This window comes from Drosophila mauritiana, chromosome X (genome assembly GCF_004382145.1).
Source record: "Drosophila mauritiana strain mau12 chromosome X, ASM438214v1, whole genome shotgun sequence".
Classification (NCBI taxonomy): domain Eukaryota; kingdom Metazoa; phylum Arthropoda; class Insecta; order Diptera; family Drosophilidae; genus Drosophila; species Drosophila mauritiana.
This window is the reverse complement of record NC_046672.1, coordinates 3,142,637-3,162,150: the sequence shown is the minus strand read 5'-3', so window position 1 is coordinate 3,162,150 and position 19,514 is coordinate 3,142,637. Positions and strand designations below refer to the sequence as shown.

At 41.8% G+C, this 19,514-nt stretch overlaps 8 protein-coding genes across 10 annotated transcripts in view; 4 read left to right on the top strand and 4 right to left on the bottom strand.

Annotated features, from left to right (window-relative positions):
• Positions 1-10,756, bottom strand: part of LOC117148073 (cAMP-specific 3',5'-cyclic phosphodiesterase) — a 93,608-nt gene extending 82,852 nt beyond the window's left edge. The window contains exons 1-3 of one of the 3 annotated variants that reach the window (XM_033315271.1): positions 10,665-10,756; positions 9,350-10,454; positions 8,898-9,288 (exon numbers count right to left, since the gene is read on the bottom strand). In XM_033315271.1, coding sequence (XP_033171162.1) covers positions 8,898-9,288; positions 9,350-10,454; positions 10,665-10,721 — 1,553 coding nt within the window. In that variant the 5' untranslated portion in view covers positions 10,722-10,756. Of the gene's footprint in view, positions 1-8,897; positions 9,289-9,349; positions 10,455-10,664 lie in introns of those variants that run through there. The other 2 variants (XM_033315269.1, XM_033315270.1) reach the window with 2 other exon arrangements.
• LOC117148086 (salivary glue protein Sgs-4) lies at positions 4,567-5,767 on the bottom strand. The gene is given in 2 exon segments (XM_033315293.1): positions 4,567-5,001; positions 5,278-5,767. Coding segments are annotated over 2 exon segments (861 nt in total). The 3' UTR covers positions 4,567-4,630.
• LOC117148077 (pre-intermoult gene 1 protein) lies at positions 6,484-7,014 on the top strand. The gene has a single exon (XM_033315284.1). It carries the CDS (start codon positions 6,494-6,496, stop codon positions 6,983-6,985), a length of 492 nt encoding a protein of 163 aa, XP_033171175.1. The 5' UTR covers positions 6,484-6,493; the 3' UTR covers positions 6,986-7,014.
• Positions 10,757-11,350: 594 nt separating the features above from the next.
• On the top strand, positions 11,351-11,524 carry LOC117148085 (protein new-glue 4). Its single transcript, XM_033315292.1, has one exon. It carries the CDS (start codon positions 11,351-11,353, stop codon positions 11,522-11,524), a length of 174 nt encoding a protein of 57 aa, XP_033171183.1.
• A 1,036-nt stretch (positions 11,525-12,560) lies between these two features.
• LOC117148082 (protein new-glue 2-like) lies at positions 12,561-13,053 on the bottom strand. The gene has a single exon (XM_033315290.1). It carries the CDS (start codon positions 13,036-13,038, stop codon positions 12,700-12,702), a length of 339 nt encoding a protein of 112 aa, XP_033171181.1. The 5' UTR covers positions 13,039-13,053; the 3' UTR covers positions 12,561-12,699.
• Positions 13,054-13,425: 372 nt separating this feature from the next.
• On the top strand, positions 13,426-13,908 carry LOC117148078 (protein new-glue 3). The gene has a single exon (XM_033315285.1). It carries the CDS (start codon positions 13,426-13,428, stop codon positions 13,837-13,839), a length of 414 nt encoding a protein of 137 aa, XP_033171176.1. The 3' UTR covers positions 13,840-13,908.
• A 927-nt stretch (positions 13,909-14,835) lies between these two features.
• LOC117148083 (protein new-glue 2-like) lies at positions 14,836-15,186 on the top strand. The gene has a single exon (XM_033315291.1). It carries the CDS (start codon positions 14,848-14,850, stop codon positions 15,184-15,186), a length of 339 nt encoding a protein of 112 aa, XP_033171182.1. The 5' UTR covers positions 14,836-14,847.
• A 708-nt stretch (positions 15,187-15,894) lies between these two features.
• LOC117148081 (protein new-glue 2) lies at positions 15,895-16,290 on the bottom strand. Its single transcript, XM_033315289.1, has one exon. It carries the CDS (start codon positions 16,276-16,278, stop codon positions 15,940-15,942), a length of 339 nt encoding a protein of 112 aa, XP_033171180.1. The 5' UTR covers positions 16,279-16,290; the 3' UTR covers positions 15,895-15,939.
• Between the last annotated feature and the right edge of the window lie 3,224 nt (positions 16,291-19,514).

The following is a 19,514-nucleotide window of genomic DNA, read 5'->3' as shown; positions in this document are numbered from 1 at the left end:
TCAAAATCTTTTTCTACTTTTGTTTTTTTCTTTGATTTTTCAGTGCCTTGGCCACACTGTGCCAGTTGAAATAGCCCGGGACCGAGCCAACATGTTGTCGGGTGGTTGGCGATGAACTAGGCTAACATGTTCGCCAGCTGGGCATTCAAATCTCACGGAAAAGTCGGAAAAGAGGGGAACAAAGGCTAGAAATACGGCCGAAACTGCACAGTTGGAACTGCAAATGGTGATAGGATTCGTGCTTATGATGGAGAGCTGCCTCCTAATGCCTGGCCATGGAAAGGATTCCCCCGGGTATCGGCAGACAACAATGGACGCAACTTTGTTTCGCTTCCCTTTGTGAAGATGGGCAACGCGGCGTATGATTAACGAAATTAGCAAACATTTAGCAGCCGCAGCAGGGAATCTAAAATCAAATAATACACTTGCAAGCCAGTTAGAAAGAAATTGAAAGTGTGTTTGTCACAGCTTCTGGCCCACTTCCGCCCTCAATTTTCCACCTTCCCTTATGACGGAGTTAAAGTTATGTAGTTTGTTTCGCCACTCGAAATTGTTTGCCTTCTTTGTTGGTTTGGAAGGAACGTTTCTTTTATTTCCATTTCAATTGAGTTTGTGCAAGTGTTTCGTTTTGTTTAATGGCAATTAACTTGGCCAGTTGGGCAAAGTTTCGTAATGAACTCAAGCTAACTTGAGCGATTATGCAAGTTTATTGTGATATTTAACATAAACACCAAGTAATTCATAATTTTTGAGCGTATTGAAAGAAAATTAGTTTTCAACTTGGATACATTGCAGTTGTCTCGAGAATTTAACAGTTTCTCTGTGTTTACTTGCACATCGAACAACATCAATATCTAAGAAAACTATTTATCACGATGCAACATTTTTTGTTGACATCAGGAGATGGCAAATACCTGAGAGGCCAATATGCCAAAAAATGTTCGATGTATCCACTCAGTGAAACCTTGCACGGATCTGCTTTATATGCATAACTTGTCCGATTCGCTTCATCTTCATTGATTGCAATTGCACTTCCTTTGATTGGCTTAGTTATGTTTCAGGCGAGTAAGGAATGTTTTTGCAGGCGCAGCAAAATGAACCATTTTTTGATATAATTGCTTTCTTTTATACGTTATATGCACCGCTGGCTGCATACTCATAAGTATTCGCGTCGGAGGGCGATAGAAAATGCCAGTTCAATTGATTGAACATGTCGAGAAAGGACCTTTAACCCCATCCACGCCTATTTGCCGGCATTATCCCTCGCCGCCCTCAATTATTGACGGACTGACAGTTGTGCGATGCACGTGGGAAGGAGGAGAAACGGAAAAGAGCTGGGAAAAATTAAAGCAGAGCCACCGAGTCCCTGATGAACACGGCAAATGTACTCTTTTTCCTTTTTTTTTTGGTAAATGAAAAGTTCTATATGCCCGATACAGGACCTCGATTGGTAAGCACATAGTTAATGCCTAACCTATATTACATAACCACGTTTTGCAGTAAATGCATTAAACATGAGCTAGCTCTTCAAATTGCCATAAATTGTTTACGCAGATGTGACAACTATTTGTAATTTCCCTTACTTACGATTTATACAGCGCATTATAGATATTAAAATACTGTCAAAACATGGAGAACTCACCTGGAAGAAAAGAAAACAATGGTTATTAATTCACTCAGCGGAGTAGGTCATATATTTCTTAGGAAATTCATGTGGAATACGAAAAATGTTTTTTCCACATTCAAACGTCTTTTCGTACGTAAGGTGAGGATAAACAAATATAAATGGTAGAAAATTGACTCATGAATGATATATTCGCATGCTCATTAGTATATATAAAGGAACCTGACTCTTACTTGGAAATCCTGAAAACTCTAATAATTTATTTGAAAAAATGAACCTGATAAGCAAACAGAATTTTCATGAGTGCAACGCCAGAGTGGTTTTGTAAGTAAACTTTTCTGAATTATTTCGAGTGCAAGCTTACTGCGTAGAGTGGTAAACTTCAAGAAGATTTTAGTATAATTGTTCTGCAGATTAACATAAAACATGAGCAGCAACAATTTCCGGCTGTTCACGCCAGAACACCTTCTCCGTTTACTCAAAATGCACGGCTACTGCTGAGTTAAACTTGAACTTGAGCTGATTTTGTAAAATATATCTTGGAAGGAGGCGTTACCGACCACAATATCCTGTTCTAGCCAAGTTACCTGGCAGCTGACAACCGCAGAGCTGACTGTCCACTCAAAAAGTGGGCACAAACGGAGTTAAATATCCCACACTTCCTGCGAGTAACCTTTGGTCGAGACCGAGTGGGCACTCTGCACAGCAGTGACTGAAGTATTATACCTGGCTCAAAAATAAATAATAATTGGAAACAAACGACTGCATGCCAAATTATCCTTATATTTTTGATTCAGATTAAAGCATAAGGAGAATGTAGGTTCATATCACGAAGATTAGTGATGATTATTTTCCATTTGTTCTGCTACTCCTAATAACTCGAACACAACTGTGTACCGTTTCCGGGCAAGATTCTATTTTCCTGACAGGCTTCGTGGTCGAAGGTTAAGAAAGGAACCTGGAGGTCTTTAGATATGTCTTATTGCAGCCAGAGATGTCAAGTGCAGGGATTGCGCTGAGCTTAAGTATACGGCAAATGTCAAGGGCAACTTCTTTTCGATTCTCGGGAATCGCCAGGGGATAACAGGATATATTTGGCTATTTGAAAAGGAGCTTAAAAGCTCGCAAGCTTGTTAGGGGTTGAATTGCTTGCTACAAGCATCTGGTCATGGTGAAAGCTTATTTCAGGTGAAAGTTCTGCTGTTATAATGGCGAACATTCGAAAGCACCCACTTATCAAGCTTTCCAACATCTTGTGTCGTTGCTTTTATGCTAAAGCTTTTTTTGAACATTTTAAAGCTGCAACATGGCGTATACTTGATGTTCAATACGAAATCAGTTTAGCGGCAAAGATTGTGCAGGTTATTTGTAAATTAATGAGCTTAACTTATTTAAAATAAAATTGCAATGTGCTTTATACATTTAAATTTAATATAATGCCAGGCAACAAAATTATTTCGCATTTTTTTTAAATTTTCCCCATTAATACAATTTAATGTTCGATTGCCGAAAAATGACCAGCACTCAAGACCTGCTTGCTTATTGATTAATTGTGAGTTATTTCAGGATGGCCAGGTGCGAGGCCTCTCCCTTATTTATAAATAATATTAACCCAACACCCAAGTGCCCACATTTCCCTGAAGTTCAATGACTAGCAACAGCGGAGCTCCACTCAGGCGTGAATTATTGTGAGAGAGCCCATCCCCATCCCCATCCCCATTCCCATTTTCATCCTCGATCCCAATAGCAATTCAAAACCCGAACCCAAGACCCATAATGTCACAAAAGAGTTGGATAATGCATGCTTGGTGGTTGGGGTTGGGTTTGGGGTCATAGGGTTGTGCGCGCAACAGTTGATTGCCATCGGGGAAGATTATGTAAATCAAATTGTAGCAGAAGAATTTGCCACCAAATGGAAGCAATTAAAATGGGGGAATGGGGGATTTATGCACATGTATGCAATTGGTTGCTCTTGGCAAAATGCCAAGTTATTATGTACTTTCGAACCATTGCCTCCTAACTGACATAATTCGCACGAACGCAACCTTAAAAAAAAAAACGAAAAGACATTTGAAAGTTGAAAGAAGGACGCAGGTCTGGCAGATTTTTTGTACTTTTTGCAAGAGGTAACAATTTCAATAAAATTAAAAATGTGCTCTTTTGAATTCGCATGGAATGATTGAGTACGAGTCACCTCAAGGGTTCTACCGTGATAAATTAATACACCATTTTCCACTCACTAGTACACACTCATAGTGCATACAAGCGCACATATGGATGGGCTAATGCACTGCAAAAAAATGGATAGGAGCTTCCCAAAACACTTCGATCAGATTCGCAAAAATCAAAAATCGTCTGGTTGTCAATTAAAATTATAAAAACCATTGTATTCCTAACAAATGTTTCAGATTCTTTTTCAACAAACTTGCAGGCGCATCAAGTGTGGATGGAAATTTCTTTTGTGTATCTTTGACTGCATTGTCAGCAAATTCATTTCCGCTGTGGCCACACAAAATGGCGTGCTAAATGCAAAAACAATGGGTGCGAAAGAGAGGGCAGTCGCCGGCGGGAAAGAGACGCAGATATGTGCTCTCGTTGATGGGCAACATTAACGCACGCGATGTGGATGTGGATGTGGTGCCACAGGATCTGTGGGATTGTCAGCATTCAGGGAGTTTGGACAGCGACAATTGCATGTGTAATTTGTGTTTAGTGGGCTGGAAATAAATTACATGACCCCAAACCCCGTTAAGTGGGCCGAACAAAAGAATTTCAGGTGCAACTCTGGAATCCCTGGAAGCAGAAATGGCAAGCGATTCGCACAATAAAGCAGACAATATCCACACCACATTCGAGGCACTAAGGAAATGGCGATTCGCTTTATGGTAAGTTACATGTTTCATGTTTCTTAAAGTGGCTCCAAGATTACGAAATCTTCTTAATAATGTTCAAAAAAAAGGTAACGATTTTATTCATATTCAACGGTATTTGGAACAAGTTTGCTGCTTAGCAACCACCGTTTTGTGGCTGGGTCTTCCGTGGTTTCTTGTTGGGGTTCTTCTTGGGTGTATCGCACGGAGTTTTCGGTGGGGCTTTTGGTTTCGGTTCGGGCTTACACTTGGGTACAGGCTTGCACGGGGCTTGAGGCTTCGGCTCGGAATTGGGGCACTTCGGTGTTAGCAGGTCCTTCAAAATACACCCGCTTCCTCCACCTCCCGACTCATTCTTCGATCCACAGCCACATCCCGGTGCTGGTTTCGTTCCCGGACGGTGATGATGATGTACTATCTTTTTGCTGGATTTCGATCGACGACGCTTGGTTCTTTTTGTGCGCCGTCGCTTGATGCGTTTCGTACAATGCGATTTAGGAGTATGCTCTTCACAGGGAGGCTTGGTATCGCATGTGGGTGGTTCGGTGTTGCATGTGGGTGGTTCGGTATTACATGTGGGTGGTTCGGTATTGCATGTGGGTGGTTCGGTATTGCATGTGGGTGGTTCGGTGTTGCATGTGGGTGGTTCGGTGTTGCATGTGGGTGGTTCGGTATTACATGTGGGTGGTTCGGTATTACATGTGGGTGGTTCGGTGTTGCACGTGGGTGGTTCGGTGTTGCATGTGGGTGGTTCGGTGTTGCATGTGGGTGGTTCGGTATTACATGTGGGTGGTTCGGTGTTGCATGTGGGTGGTTCGGTATTGCATGTGGGTGGTTCGGTGTTGCATGTGGGTGGTTCGGTGTTGCATGTGGGTGGTTCGGTGTTGCATGTGGGTGGTTCGGTATTACATGTGGGTGGTTCGGTGTTGCATGTGGGTGGTTCGGTGTTGCATGTGGGTGGTTCGGTGTTGCATGTGGGTGGTTCGGTATTACATGTGGGTGGTTCGGTATTGCATGTGGGTGGTTCGGTGTTGCATGTGGGTGGTTCGGTGTTGCATGTGGGTGGTTCGGTATTGCATGTGGGTGGTTCGGTATTGCATGTGGGTGGTTCGGTATTGCATCTGGGTGGTTCGGTATTGCATCTGGGTGGTTCGGTATTGCATCTGGGTGGTTCGGTATTGCATCTGGGTGGTTCAGTATTACAGCATGTAGAACATGACGGCGAAAGTGCAGCCAGCCCCACCAATAACACAACCAACAACTCCAAGCGCATCTTGACTTTGGAATTCAGTACCGCATGATGCTCTTTATATACCCACTGCATTTTGCCATCGACACATCCAACAATTTCGGATACACTCAACAAAAATACCAATTTCTTCGTTTTAAACTGAATCATGATACTCTTGTCGAAATTGTTTGTGAATTGTAATTATTAATATTTTTGTGGAGTGTAGGGCAGTGCGGGTGCCTCGAACTTGTCTTCCACAAATATTTACAGAATAGAAAGGTATGTTTTCCATTTTTGGACCGGCGGGTTGGCTTAAACCAACTTGATTCGAGCACCACCTCGAGTTTACTTAACCGCAGCTGTTGGAGTCTTCCATATTGATCGTGGTTTTGTTTTTATTATTTTTTTCTCGACTGATTCGAGTTGTGGAAAAATTGCGTATACTAGTGGTGTGAGCAAATCAAATAGTTTTGCTCAAATCGTTTTTAAGGTAAACATTTTATTACGAAGATTCTTGCTCATATTTCTATCTAGGATTCCACCATTAAAAATCGTACGACTTTGGAATTACCCTGTCATTTGCCAATTAGATTCGGGGAGACCAATCACCAGCTCTATTGTTTTCAACGTTATTTGTTCCGAGAGATTTTATATTTGACTTCATTTTGGCCTTCGCTTGGGTAAATAAAACGTGGTCTGGAGCTTCTACTATAAATGGCGACATGGCAGTATCGGATCCCTCAGAGTCAAATAGAATATAGTGTCGAAATGAAGTTGACAAAGTTAATGTTGCTCTTCGTGTGCCTGGGGCTTTTCGTAACCCTGGTGGTGAGTGCCGATACGGACTCGGATGCCGACTTGGATTCGGCCGCCGATTCCGATGAGGATGCAACCGCATCCGGGTCCACAGCAACCTCAACCACAGAGTCCAGTGCCTTGGACAGTTCCGGTTCCTCAGATGATGCTTCTGGCAGTAGCTCCGATGTGGACGATGGTTCTGATGACACTGATTCTGGATCCGACTCGGATTACGATACACCCACTACAGCTCCAGTCGTAAAAAGGAGGGCCAATAGGAAGAAGGCGAACAACAACAAGAAGAGAGCTGGCAACAACAACAGGAAGAAGGCCAACAACAACAGGAAGAGGGCCGGCAGCAACAACAATCGCAGAAGGAGGGCGTCCAACAACAACAACAGAAAGAAGGCATCCAACAACAACAACAGGCGCAGGAACAACAATGCCAGGAGGCGTGGTTAGAGCACAAATGGTTGCCACAACAACAACATGAGGACTATATGCATAATAAATATTTTTTTTTCATGATTCAATAATTGATTGGTGCATCGGTCTGATTCGAAAACACACAAAAAACCCTGTGTTTTTTCAGTGATTTTAAAAAAAGCGGTTGGGAAGAATTGCGAGGAAACCCCCCATTCGGTTGAAATTAACAAATGCAATCTGCATGACCAATTCGTGTGGGTAAACACGAAAGGTTTGAGGCAAAAAATGCGGATGACTGTTTAAAGACTATGCTCTCGTATTAAAGAGATACATTTGGAGTGCAACAATACAAGCACTTTTCAACAAAAGCAGACATAAAAACCAAAAGAAATATGTGTTACACCCTAAACGAGAACAAAAGGTGCCCATCGACGAGCTTCAATTTGAAATCACAAAATATTATGAACACAATGCACACAGAATGTGCTGCAAACTAGGCAACCATATTTTTACAACAATGTGCTGTGTGTAGTGGTGTGTTGTGGTGTGTTGTGGTGTGGTGTGCGTTGGTGTGGAGCAAAATGCCTGTCAAAATCTCAACAGGTGTCGATGACTTATCGATGGCTGGCTTTCAGGCTAGAGCTTTCAAACCGTCCACAATCTACTCAATTATCCAGGCTATATAAGTTATTCAGGCCCAACTGACACAAACACACACACACACACAGAGACACACACACACGCACGCACACTTTGGTACGGGTAAAATGAAAATCAACAGCTTTTCTCCGTTGGCCAACTTCCTGCGGTGACTCAAAGTTTCTGTCACTTTAACTTTTCTAATTCGATTAAGTTGACTAACTGCAAATTGATTTCATTGTAAGTCGCTAATTGGCCGACTTCATTGGCCTAACTTTTAAGTTGGTCCGCTTAAAATTGGTTGCCACTAGTCGGTTTGTATGACGCATGGGTCACGTCGGGGGTTTGATACGTTAATTTAGGCAAACAGTTGTACAAACATTGCGAAACAGTGAAATAATTAGTCGGGCTCCGCTCGCCAAGCTCGCCAAAATTTATTTTTTGTTGCGGCTTTCGCTCTAATTCACTTTGCTGTCGACCCACTTGAAGGCCGACTGTTTTGTATTCCCCCGTTCGAAAAGTTTCCATTGTATTTTAATTCCGCTGATTAAGAGCTTCAAAGAGCTGGGAGTATATTAAATGCGTGGTAGTTGAAAGGCTTTCTAGCTTTTAATTCTGTTACTATTTCATTCAAATGACATTGAATGACAAGCGCGAGAATGCATTATATGTACACGTAAAGTTCAGATAATACGCTAGTTCTTAAGGTGCATTTTATCAAATTATATTGCTTATCTTCTTAGCATTTTACCCAAAAAAAATACTCTTTCAGACAACTGGAGCCCAAATCTAAAGATCCTCATCAATTTTAAGCTCGTTAAAAGAAAATTTTGTTCTTCGCCAAATTTTTGAATTTTTTATAAGGAAAAAATTCTTGGCATATTCACTATTTTAGGCTGGGTTTTTAGGCATAACTTGACTAAATATGGTCACAAAGCAAAAAGGATTGCCATTTTAGACTCCTTATTACCAACACTAATCATCCCTATCACTTCCTAACGGATTTTATGAAATTAATTTTTTGACCAAATTTTCGCACTTTTTTAAAATTAGCAAAAAAAGGGAAAAACTTAAAATTTTTAAATTTGAATGTGAAAAGTTTGGAAATTTAATTACGAATCAGTGGAGGTATGACATTCCATATTTGGTCCATTTTTATTAACTTTATGGAAAAAATACTGACCATTCATAGTCGGAAAATCGGAAAAGAAAAACTAGCCAAAAATGAGATTTTAAATGGGATTTTCCATTGAAACTTGTCTACAAATAGATGGGGGAATCATTTTATACATTTAGTATCAGAACTCACCGAACGTTGGCCAGAGTGTGGCGACGATTCTTGAGGTACCGACTGTGGTACTTCTGCAGGTCGCCGATGGACCCCTGCTCCGCCTGCATCTTGCTGGTGGGCAGCAGCTGCGAGTTGCTGGGGTGCGAGGTGGCGAGGGCGGAGGCCGACGACGAGGTCAGCCGGTGGTGCGCGGCAACGCTGACGCTGCTGCTGTTCTGGGTGGTGGTGGCGGTGCCGCCGGTGGTGCTGCTCGAGGCCAAGGTCTCGTTCGAGTTGCTGCCGATGACAGTGGTGGCCGATGAGGAGCCACCCGCCGATCCGATGGGCGCAAGAACGATTCGCGACCAGCAGGACTTGTGCGGCTTGCGGAACTTTAGTTTGATGCGCGGCGAGGGCGTCGAAGAGGTACCTATCGGCAATAAAAAGATGTACATTAATCACGGATCTTATCTTGGATGTAACCGACCCACCTGCAGTGTACTCCTGAGTTTGCTGACCCCCAGTGGGCACTGTGCCCGCCGAAGACGAGGTTGCGGATGAGTGATGAACGCTCTCGCAGCTGCCGCAGTAGCCAGTGGCTATGGTGATCGGTGGCGGGAGAGGCTGATGCTCCTTCAGGCTCGTCTGGTGCTTAAAGTTGGCCTGATCGGACTCCTCCTCCTCTTTGATATGCGGCAACGGGGAAGTCTGCGGCTGGCAACTGCAACGCTGTTGATTCTGGTTCGGATTTGAGTTTGGATTCTGGTTGGGATTGGGATTGGAGTTTTGGCCTTGATTCTGCACTGCACTCTGGCAGGGATTCGTCGAGGGATTGCTGCCGCTGTACAGGGTGACCTGGCTGAGGATGTTGCCGCTGCTGGGCACAAAATGTGGTTGTGACTGCAAGAGTGGTTGCTGCAGCTGCTGCTGCACCACCGCGGTGGGTGAGACACTGGCGTCGCTCAGTGTTTCTGGTTCCGCTCGGCGGGCAACCAGACCGCTGGCCAAACTGGCGGCTGCTATATCCGCCGCACTCAGCTGCTGGTCCAACTCCTCGTCGACGTCGTTGATCAGGGTCTTTAGGGAGATCGGGGTGGTCACCGACGTATCGATGGTGTCTGCCAGCGAATGCTTCTTCGTACCGCCGCCGGCGCCGCCGTATAGATCCAGCTCAGATCCGGATCCGGTGCGGTTCAGCAGATCGTCCTCTTTGTTGTTCCGCTCCTGTAAATCGCGCTTTTGCTCCGCGGACTTTTCCAGCTTACTATCCTCCGGAATGACCTTGAGCTCGTCCGGCGTCTGGGCTGGTGTTTGGGGCGGACTTGTGGCGGGGGCTGCGGAGCCGCCCCCGCGACAAGGGAGGCAACACCGAAACACTGTGCCACCGAAGCACTTTGTTCTTGCCTTTGATTTCCGCTTGCCACTCCCACTGCCACTCCCGCTGCCACACCCACCGCCGCCGCTGCCACTCCCACCGCCCCCTCCAACGCCGCCACTGGCTGCCAGGCCGTTGGCACTGCAGCTGCCACCTAATCCCTGGCCGTTTCCGGTCCCGCTTCCGTTTCCGGTGCCGTTGCTACTGCCACTGCCGCGATGCTGAAAATGCAGGGAAACCAAATTCTATATCAATAAATTTTTCTTTTTTCTACCATATTTAAGAGTGGCTTAGTCACAAAATATACAATTCCTAAATCAAGCGGAAAGTTCTTTCATGATTTTATTATTGTATATTTCGTAGCAAAAAGCTAAATTTTAAATTGAAAAAGAGCATTTGAACGGCTGTTTAAAATCCCATTCCCCCACCACCTTGGCCCCATTCTTGTTAAACGAGAAACCCTGCGTAAATCGCGCCAATCGCATCATTCCCACTTCGGTTGGGAGCTATCTGTTGCGCGAAAACATTTTTTTCTATCAAGCCGAGATCTGTAAAGAAAGAATTGGGAAACAGCGAATTAGGAAACAGTTACTACAAGCGTAATTTATTATAATAAAGAACTTAAATATTTTAAATAACTATGTGTCAATCCTTTTACTTGGCGACAAGACTTAGTAGAATATTTAATGTACATATATATATCCACTTCCCTTACTGCATTAACCGCTTAAATATTTTTTTTATGGCAATTTTGGTTAATATTCCGTTAAGCTTTACATTCCCCGACGCACTTCTATGTCAATTAGCGTTTAAATTCGCATTTCGACTTGGCCATAAGCTTCGGTCCCCTCCAAAAAGGCCACTTGCTTTCCCCCGTTTTCGATTTTTTTCTCCCCGCCTGAAAGTATTCCACCTGGCTGGCTGTGCGGATGAAAGTGGGTTAGTCACATATTTGAGCTTGCACAGGGACAGACGCCAGCTGCACAAACTGACCCACATCCTGGCTGTGTGGCTATATAGCTATATGGCTATGTGGAAGCTTTATCCACTTTAGCTTCCCCTTAATTAGTACTCCGTCGGTCATCGCTGAAGCCGCTGTTATTTTGGGCGAGAGATAATGGAATGGAAACTGCTGCTGATAGTCCTGCCCTGGCTGCTCGTCTGCAAAATTTTTTATAAGGTCGAGGACTTCACAGAGCCTGATGTCGTTTACCAAAGCATTGACTATCATCCCGAGGACTACATTGATTCCTTCACCGACTTCCAGAAGCATGACTACTTTCAGTATTGAGAGTATGCTAGTGTTACCTTTTTGTTTATATTTTTTGTTTGTTAAAAAGTCTTGAATAAAGCGTTGTGCATGTTGAATGAGTCTGTAATAAACTTATGGGCAAAATTGGAACGTCATGTTGAAAAACATGATCTTACTCAAGTTTGGGTTGCATTAATCTGTACGATCAAATTAAAAAATCTCTAGCTAATTGAAAGCATATTTAAAGGGTAAATATTAATCAATAGATTGAATATATGCTAATTGAAAGCATATTTAAAGGGTAAATATTAATCAATAGATTTAAGGGGTAAATATTAATCAAACGATTGTTTGGCAAAAACATTATCCTATCATCAGACTATTAATATTTAAACAGCCTTGTGGGAAAGACCAAAGTGGTCATAGACTGGAAACCAGCTAAATTTATACCACGCCACAAAGACAAAGCATCTTTGAACAAGTGAAAGAGAAAGTCAGCATACATTTTTGCATTTAAATATAATCTAGCAAAAATATTCAAATATTTAAACAATTGACAGAAAACCCATTTGCAATGGTCCAAAATATAGTATTCATTTGTTGAACTCGAAAACGTAGCAATCTTTATGCTACAACAACAGTTTGGCAAATTTTTGCATTTGGATATTTGCAAAGTCTAAACATGAATGCTATTAAATCTAAGATAAACAAATTACGTTGATCTCTATTTTTGTTTGTTCAAGAGCAGAAAGCAGCACAAAAACAAAGCTCTCGGACAGCGTTTTTGTAGCACACTTTTGCGGTTAGATTGTTTATTGAATCTTTCATTTTATAAGTGAAAAAGTTACTAACCTAAATGATATATGAGCGATAAATCATACAATTCCAAGAATATTGAAAATGCAATTATGTTCAGCCGTAATTGTACTTAATTTAATATATATAATTAAGGTGTTTGTAAAACACAAAGTTTTTCAACTACTATAAACATTACATTCAGCCAATTTGAGATTGATCTGTCAAACAAAAAAGATTTCAAACTGATTTGAAAAATGTAGAAATTCAACATGATAAATACTATTTCATTGATTTATATATTTGCCTTATAAACGAACAATATTGCTATTCCTATAAACTATGCAAATTTTAGTGCTATGGTTGTCATTGGGTTGAGCATCGAGAGTGGCGTGGATTTCCTATTGGTCCTGGGTCTTTCATTCATCGGATCTGCGGTTACTGCTGCTACGACCTCTGCGGCTCCTGACACCCCTCCTCCTCCTGATTTTCCTGACCTTCTTTGGCTTCTTGACCTTCCGCTTATAGTGAGTGACAGTCTTCTTTTTTTTGGAGCTTGAAGGTGAGGCTGTTGTGGTCGTGTCCGAGGAGGAAGTAGTGGTGGTGTCCGAGGAGGCAGCAGTGGTGGTGGCCGAGGCGGAAGTAGTGGTGGTCGCCGTGGCGGAGGTGGTTGTGGTGGTGGAGGCCGCCTCCGACTGGTGGATCATCACACAGCCGAGGATGGTGGCGAGGAGTACGAGTACCAGGGTGATCTTCATGGTGAGCAAATGCTGGATGCCTTGCTACTGATGCTGTCTTGGAGATCGAAGGCACGCTTTTATAGTAGACTGCTCAACTGGGTTTACCCTCTTTTGCAAATTTGTGTCAGCAGTTTTGGCCAAAACAAAGAGAGCGTTTTGGCAAAACAAAAAACACGAAAGATTGTCAATTGTTTATTGTGCCCAATTGTTCAAACAGCCAAGTAAGTTAAGTGCAAATATATATTATAACTTTTATGAAATGCCCAATTATATATGTGCAATTTATATTCGTTACGCAAAAGATTTGAGAGATTTTGTTACGTAATTGCATAACTGTGATAATCAGTATAAAAGACCATGGCCTCTGGCTGCAGACATCAGTTGTCCAGCCACTGGCCATCCACCATGCGCTACTCCTGTGTTCTTTTGCTCCTGGCCACCGTTGCCTGTCTGCTAATCGCAGAGACAGGTGGCGCCTCGACCACCACGACCACTTCTGCTTCGGCTACCACCACCACTTCCGCCTCGGCCACAACCACCACCGCGTCGGACACAACTACAACCACAGCGGCGACCACAACTACCTCCTCCTCCTCCTCAAAGAAAAAAAAGAAGAAGAGGACGGTCCACTTTACAAGTCATGTGTATAAGCCAAGGCGGATACGACATTTCCACAGGCACAAGTCCGACGAAGAAAGCTCCACCGATCGCACCAGCACTCGCAACCGTCGTAGCAGCAGTGGCAGCACCAGTAGCCGCAGCAGCAGTGGCAACAGTCGCATCCGCCGCAGGAGAGCCCGACGTGCACGGCGCCTGTGAGCATCTCGTACAACAATCCAACTGATCTGATCCTGGCGTCTTTGAAAACGTAGTTTTTCTTTATGTTTTTTTTTCCGTTCAAAACACTTAAGGCAAATAAAATTAATATTTCGATATTAGTTCATTCTGTTTTTCAATACCGCTTAAAGCATAAGTCAAAAGAATTGATCGAGATGAAAACATTAAAAAGGCATCACTTTTAGTTTAAAGTGTATGCCAAGTTTGTTGCAACTAATAATTAGCCATTGAAATTTTGATCAAATAGTTACTTCCAGAAAATATAACTGGCATACTCTTAAAACAAATACTATATATTATAATCTTAAGTGTTATTATCTACTCCAGATGTTATTTAATATAGTTAATAATAGCGATTTCCTAATCTACATACACAATGTGTTTGTTGAAATTAGTAAATTCGTGCGTAGCTATAATTCAGGCAAGCTACCAATGAAGGTAAACAATTTATGGCAAAATCATTTTAATTGGTTGAAATTTTTCCATTATTTGCTCAAGAGAATAAGTTTAAGGCTGAAGTGTTCCGTGTTTTAAAAGTCGTAGTATACTTTTCAGGGGAAATTATTTAAATGGCAGATTAATATAAAGTTACATTTTTCTGCAGCTTTAACAATACGTTGATCTTATTTAGATTAAACCTAAATCATTTGCATTTATTCCATAACTAAGTAACGGTTGACAAAACTAGATTTTTGTTGGCATTATTGGCTTAGGTGATTTTTATAATAACAGTCAATAAGTTTTCCCAAAATGACAAGCTTCATACAAAAATAGATTATCATGCCTCTTGTACATGTGCAAATTTGATCTGTTTAAACAATTGTGCCAATACGAAAAATAGCGAATTTTTGTTTGGCCAAAAATAACTTCTTTTCTTTGGCTGACACAGTTTGGCCGAAGAGGATAAACCCAGAAGAGAAGTCTACTATAAAAGCGTGCCTTCGATCTCCAAGACAGCATCAGTAGCAAGGCATCCAGCATTTGCTCACCATGAAGATCACCCTGGTACTCGTACTCCTCGCCACCATCCTCGGCTGTGTGATGATCCACCAGTCGGAGGCGGCCTCCACCACCACGACCACCTCCGCCACGGCGACCACCACTACTTCCGCCTCGGCCACCACCACTGCTTCCTCCTCGGACACCACCACTACTTCCTCCTCGGACACCACCACCACAGCCTCACCTTCAAGCTCCAAAAAAAAGAAGACTGTCACTCACTATAAGCGGAAGGTCAAGAAGCCAAAGAAGGTCAGGAAAATCAGGAGGAGGAGGGGTGTCAGGAGCCGCAGAGGTCGTAGCAGCAGTAACCGCAGATCCGATGAATGAGAGAACCAGGACCAATAGGAAATCCGCAAATTTAAATCCAATGACAACCGTAGATCCAATTGTTTTCATAGTTTATAAGATTAGCAATATCGTTCGTTAATAAAGCAAATTAAAAAAAATATACAACAAAATTGTTACATTTTTAGGGAAATTGCACCCATTGTGATTATGGTTGTGCGTTATATAAGTAACGAAAGTAAAAAATTAATATTTATTTTATTTTGTTTCAATGTGATTCCATTTCATTAAGCCTATCAGGTCATTAAAGTTGTTATAATCATAATGATTTAAGGCAATTTAAGAATGAATAGATCCGATATATAAGAAAAAATGTATTATTAAATATTTAATCAATAATGATTTTTATTATGAAGATGGCTTACATTTCAGGGTAAGTCCAGCATTGATCTTAACACCACATTATATAGCCATTGAAAAGCTAGATGTTACCAAATGCTGTATAATGTTTAAATATGGCTGTAACGTTAATATCATGTTACACACATAAATCATCGATTAGTATCGATGTTTCCTTTGAAAAGAAATCGAAAATCGGTGATCACTGCATTGTGGAATGAGGAACTTAAAAGAGTCACAAACACATTTATCTTTTTTTATGATTTTATAATTGACTTGTCAAAGAATTATTGTAGTATTAGTTAAGCTTATGGACTAAGAACAAAAAAAGAAAACAGTTGGTTTCTGGGGTTCAGCATCGAGAGTGGCGTGGATTTCCTATTGGTCCTGGATCTTTCATTCATCGGATCTGCGGTTTCTGCTGCTGCGACCATTGCGGCTCCTGACACCCCTCCTCCTCCTGATTTTCCTGACCTTCTTTGGCTTCTTGACCTTCCGCTTATAGTGAGTGACAGTCTTCTTTTTTTTGGAGCTTGAAGGTGAGGCTGTGGTGGTGGTGTCCGAGGAGGAAGTAGTGGTGGTGTCCGAGGAGGAGGCAGTGGTGGTGGCCGAGGCGGAAGTAGTGGTGGTCGCCGTGGCGGAGGTGGTCGTGGTGGTGGAGGCCGCCTCCGACTGGTGGATCATCACACAGCCGAGGAAGGTGGCGAGGAGTACGAGTACCAGGGTGATCTTCATGGTGAGCAAATGCTGGATGCCTTGCTACTGATGCTGTCTTGGAAATCGAAAGCCAGCTTTTATAGTAAATTTCGCACCTGGATTTTTGCTCTTCAGTCAAATGGTGTCACCGCAGACAAAGAAGCAGCTATTGGCCAAACAAAATTTGGCAACTAGTTGTTTTGCACAATTGTTTAAACATTTGGAATGCCTGTACTTTATAAATAAAAATATGATGCGCATAATTGTGTAAGTTCTTGTATATTATTTTTAACATCTTTAGCGATTCAGCTAATAATTTTAAATAATTAGTAAAAAAGTATTTTATTCATGATCATCTGAATGTCAATGCGAAATCTGAAATCCTTTTTAATAAGTTGATTCAAATGCAGACGAGCATTAAACATTTATTCGTCAAGGCTTTTCTGGGCCTCGAAAGTTGCGTTTCCATTGAAATCCATTAGCACAAAACCGAACTCGAGGAAACCCGCAAAAGCCCCAAAAGGAAAATTTTGCAAGCGGCAAAATACTCGTAAGCAAAAACTTTTCAGCCCAAAAAAGTGAAGGGGAAATTCGAAAAGCTGTTGGCATAGATACCGCACATGTGTATGTGTGTACATATGTATGTATGTGTGAGGAAAAACATTAAGAGAAAAACGGAAAACAACAGCCACGAAATTCCATAACAAAAGAGGCGTCAGGTGGTGCCCAGAATATTTGGAGCACGAAGACCACTGAGCAAACAGGCAGATAAAACTCCACTCGAGTAAAACTCTTGTGAGTTGCCATTCCGCAATTAATTATTGTCATTTAATTAAAGCATAGTTTGCGGACTAACTTAAAAAGCGGCCCTTCGGATATGCAAGAAATAAACTCACAGTTTTTGCAGCCATTCTAAAAAACCGAGAAACTTCAAAATCCACATAATCTTCAGCCGACTTCAACACATGAAGTACATGGGAAAATCTAAAATCAACACAACAATTTTTTGGCCAACAAAATGATAAAACGATAGCCTAAATCAAGAGAACACATTCTGCAATTTCAACAAATCGAAAGACAAGTCCTCAATCATTTTTTGCCAGCAAACGAGCTTTTTTGCTACACAGTACGCCCGATTGAGCCATAAAGCAGAATATACGTATATTTGTTATTGATTTTTATTGAGACATTTGCAAAATTAATGTGTATGATGCGGGAGGGCATTTCCACTCGGGAAACTTCCTCGACTTGTCGAATGATGACCGGCATTAATAAATCAATAGCGTTTTGATGGCAAATAATTCGAGATCTGCTCCGGGGATGCAGCCATACGCATTGGAGCATCGATGGCCCACATCCTGCGTATCCTTTTGCCACATCCTCGAAATTCCCCACCGACCTTTGCCCTCTCGACCGCGTGTATGTGTGTGTGTGTTTGGGTCTTGGGTCTTGATATGCGACTTCCAATACCCAGGGGCAGTATACACAAATTCGTTACAATAGACCGAATACAGTAGTTTAGTACTGTGAAGAATTGAATGTTTTATCGGTCAAATTTATATATGCAACGATATGCTGACCATAATTAAAATATACAATACAAAATAACACAATCCTGTAAGGTTGGAATGATGTATCTGCGATTTTTGATGTGTATTCATGCTTCATACAAAGTTACTCCGCAAACTCGTGTCGAGTTATTTTATTGATTGATTCGAGCAAATCCAGTTCCTGTTACTCTTGCGAAAAAAAAAAAATGTATATATATATATACAATAAAAAGAAAACAACCAACAAGCGAATGCCATTAATTTTGCTGGCAAGTCCCTCACAATGGATCACAATAAAAACACTGACTTGCTGCGGACGCACCGCCGTGACATAAAGGTCGATATGGGAATGATGGAATGGGGCAATGGGACATCGCTGAGCTGCCCCCCAACCAAAATGGGCAAAATGTCCTGCGCCCACTGAATTAATGAACAAAGATCCAAGGCGAAGTCCAAGGACTTGAATCGAATAAATACCCTACCCTACAGTTGGTAAGTTTCACTTAAATAGTAATGAGACATAAATCGTGTTTTTATTTAGTTAAGAATTATTTTTAATATTTGCGAAAATGATTGCCAAAGTAATTTGCCAAACAAATTCGCAAAATACTGACAGGCAGCTGCATTGCAAGCCAGAAATTTCCCTCTGTAGTGTGCGCGCGTTTGTTTGGGCCAATTAAATACGCAAATACGAGGATGAAAACCAACTTGCATGGGCAGGAAAATGCGACACGTGGACCCATATGGTGTGGGCTTGGAAGTGGGAGTTAGTTTGATTTATCCAGGCGGTGCCATGTGGCCAGTTCACTTGGTTTTCGAGCCGTCTGTGGAATCTGAGACCGCCTGTGGATTGCCGGCGTTACTTTGGGCCTAATGAGCAGTTTAATTATGCACGTTGATTGATTGATTCTAATTGATGGAAAGCCAGCAGCCTCAGCAGCCCCAGCAACCACAGCTCGTTATCGTTCAAGTTAAAGTTGCAGTGGGAATATCCAGTGCCATTTTCCTATTTCACTCATGTTTTCATTTCCGTTTTTGGAAGGAACAATTACTACAAGCGCATACATTTGCACAGAAAACAAACAAGCGAACGAAACTGCTAAGAGCTATAGCTAAATATTTAATTGTTTACTTCAGAGTATTTTTTAAATCTGGCAAAAAATAGCAAGCTTACTGAATTGTTCACATAAAGTTGAATGAGTCTCATTTTTTTCATCAGCTTAAGTGACTTTTATGTTTCTGAAATATTTTGTCGATAGTTTTTAGAACGATTTCGAGATTATATATTGATTGGCTTCAATTGGAACTCCGTTAACTTGATCAGGGGGTTGTTTGTGCATTTAAATAATTAAAGACAAATATTTAGTCTTCAAAAAGTACTTTAAAACATATGTGCTGGCACCTCGAAACGTTTCATTCTTCTAATATATAACAAACAAAGTTCACATTCAATGCCGCGTGAATTGGCCTTTCTGTTTGACAACACCCCTTTGTTTTAAGTCAGACCCAACACTGGCAGATGTTCACCTGTGCACAATGAAATTCGATCAATGAATATGGCTGGGAAATCGATTAATGAAGATTCCCCGCAGAACAAAATTAGTAAATAGTACGCGGGCAATGCGAAATATGTTGGCGCATGCTTGCTTAATATAATTGCGACTTTTGGCCGGGCAAATAGTCGGCATTTGTGCAAATAGCTGTTAAAGAGCGAGTGTCACCACA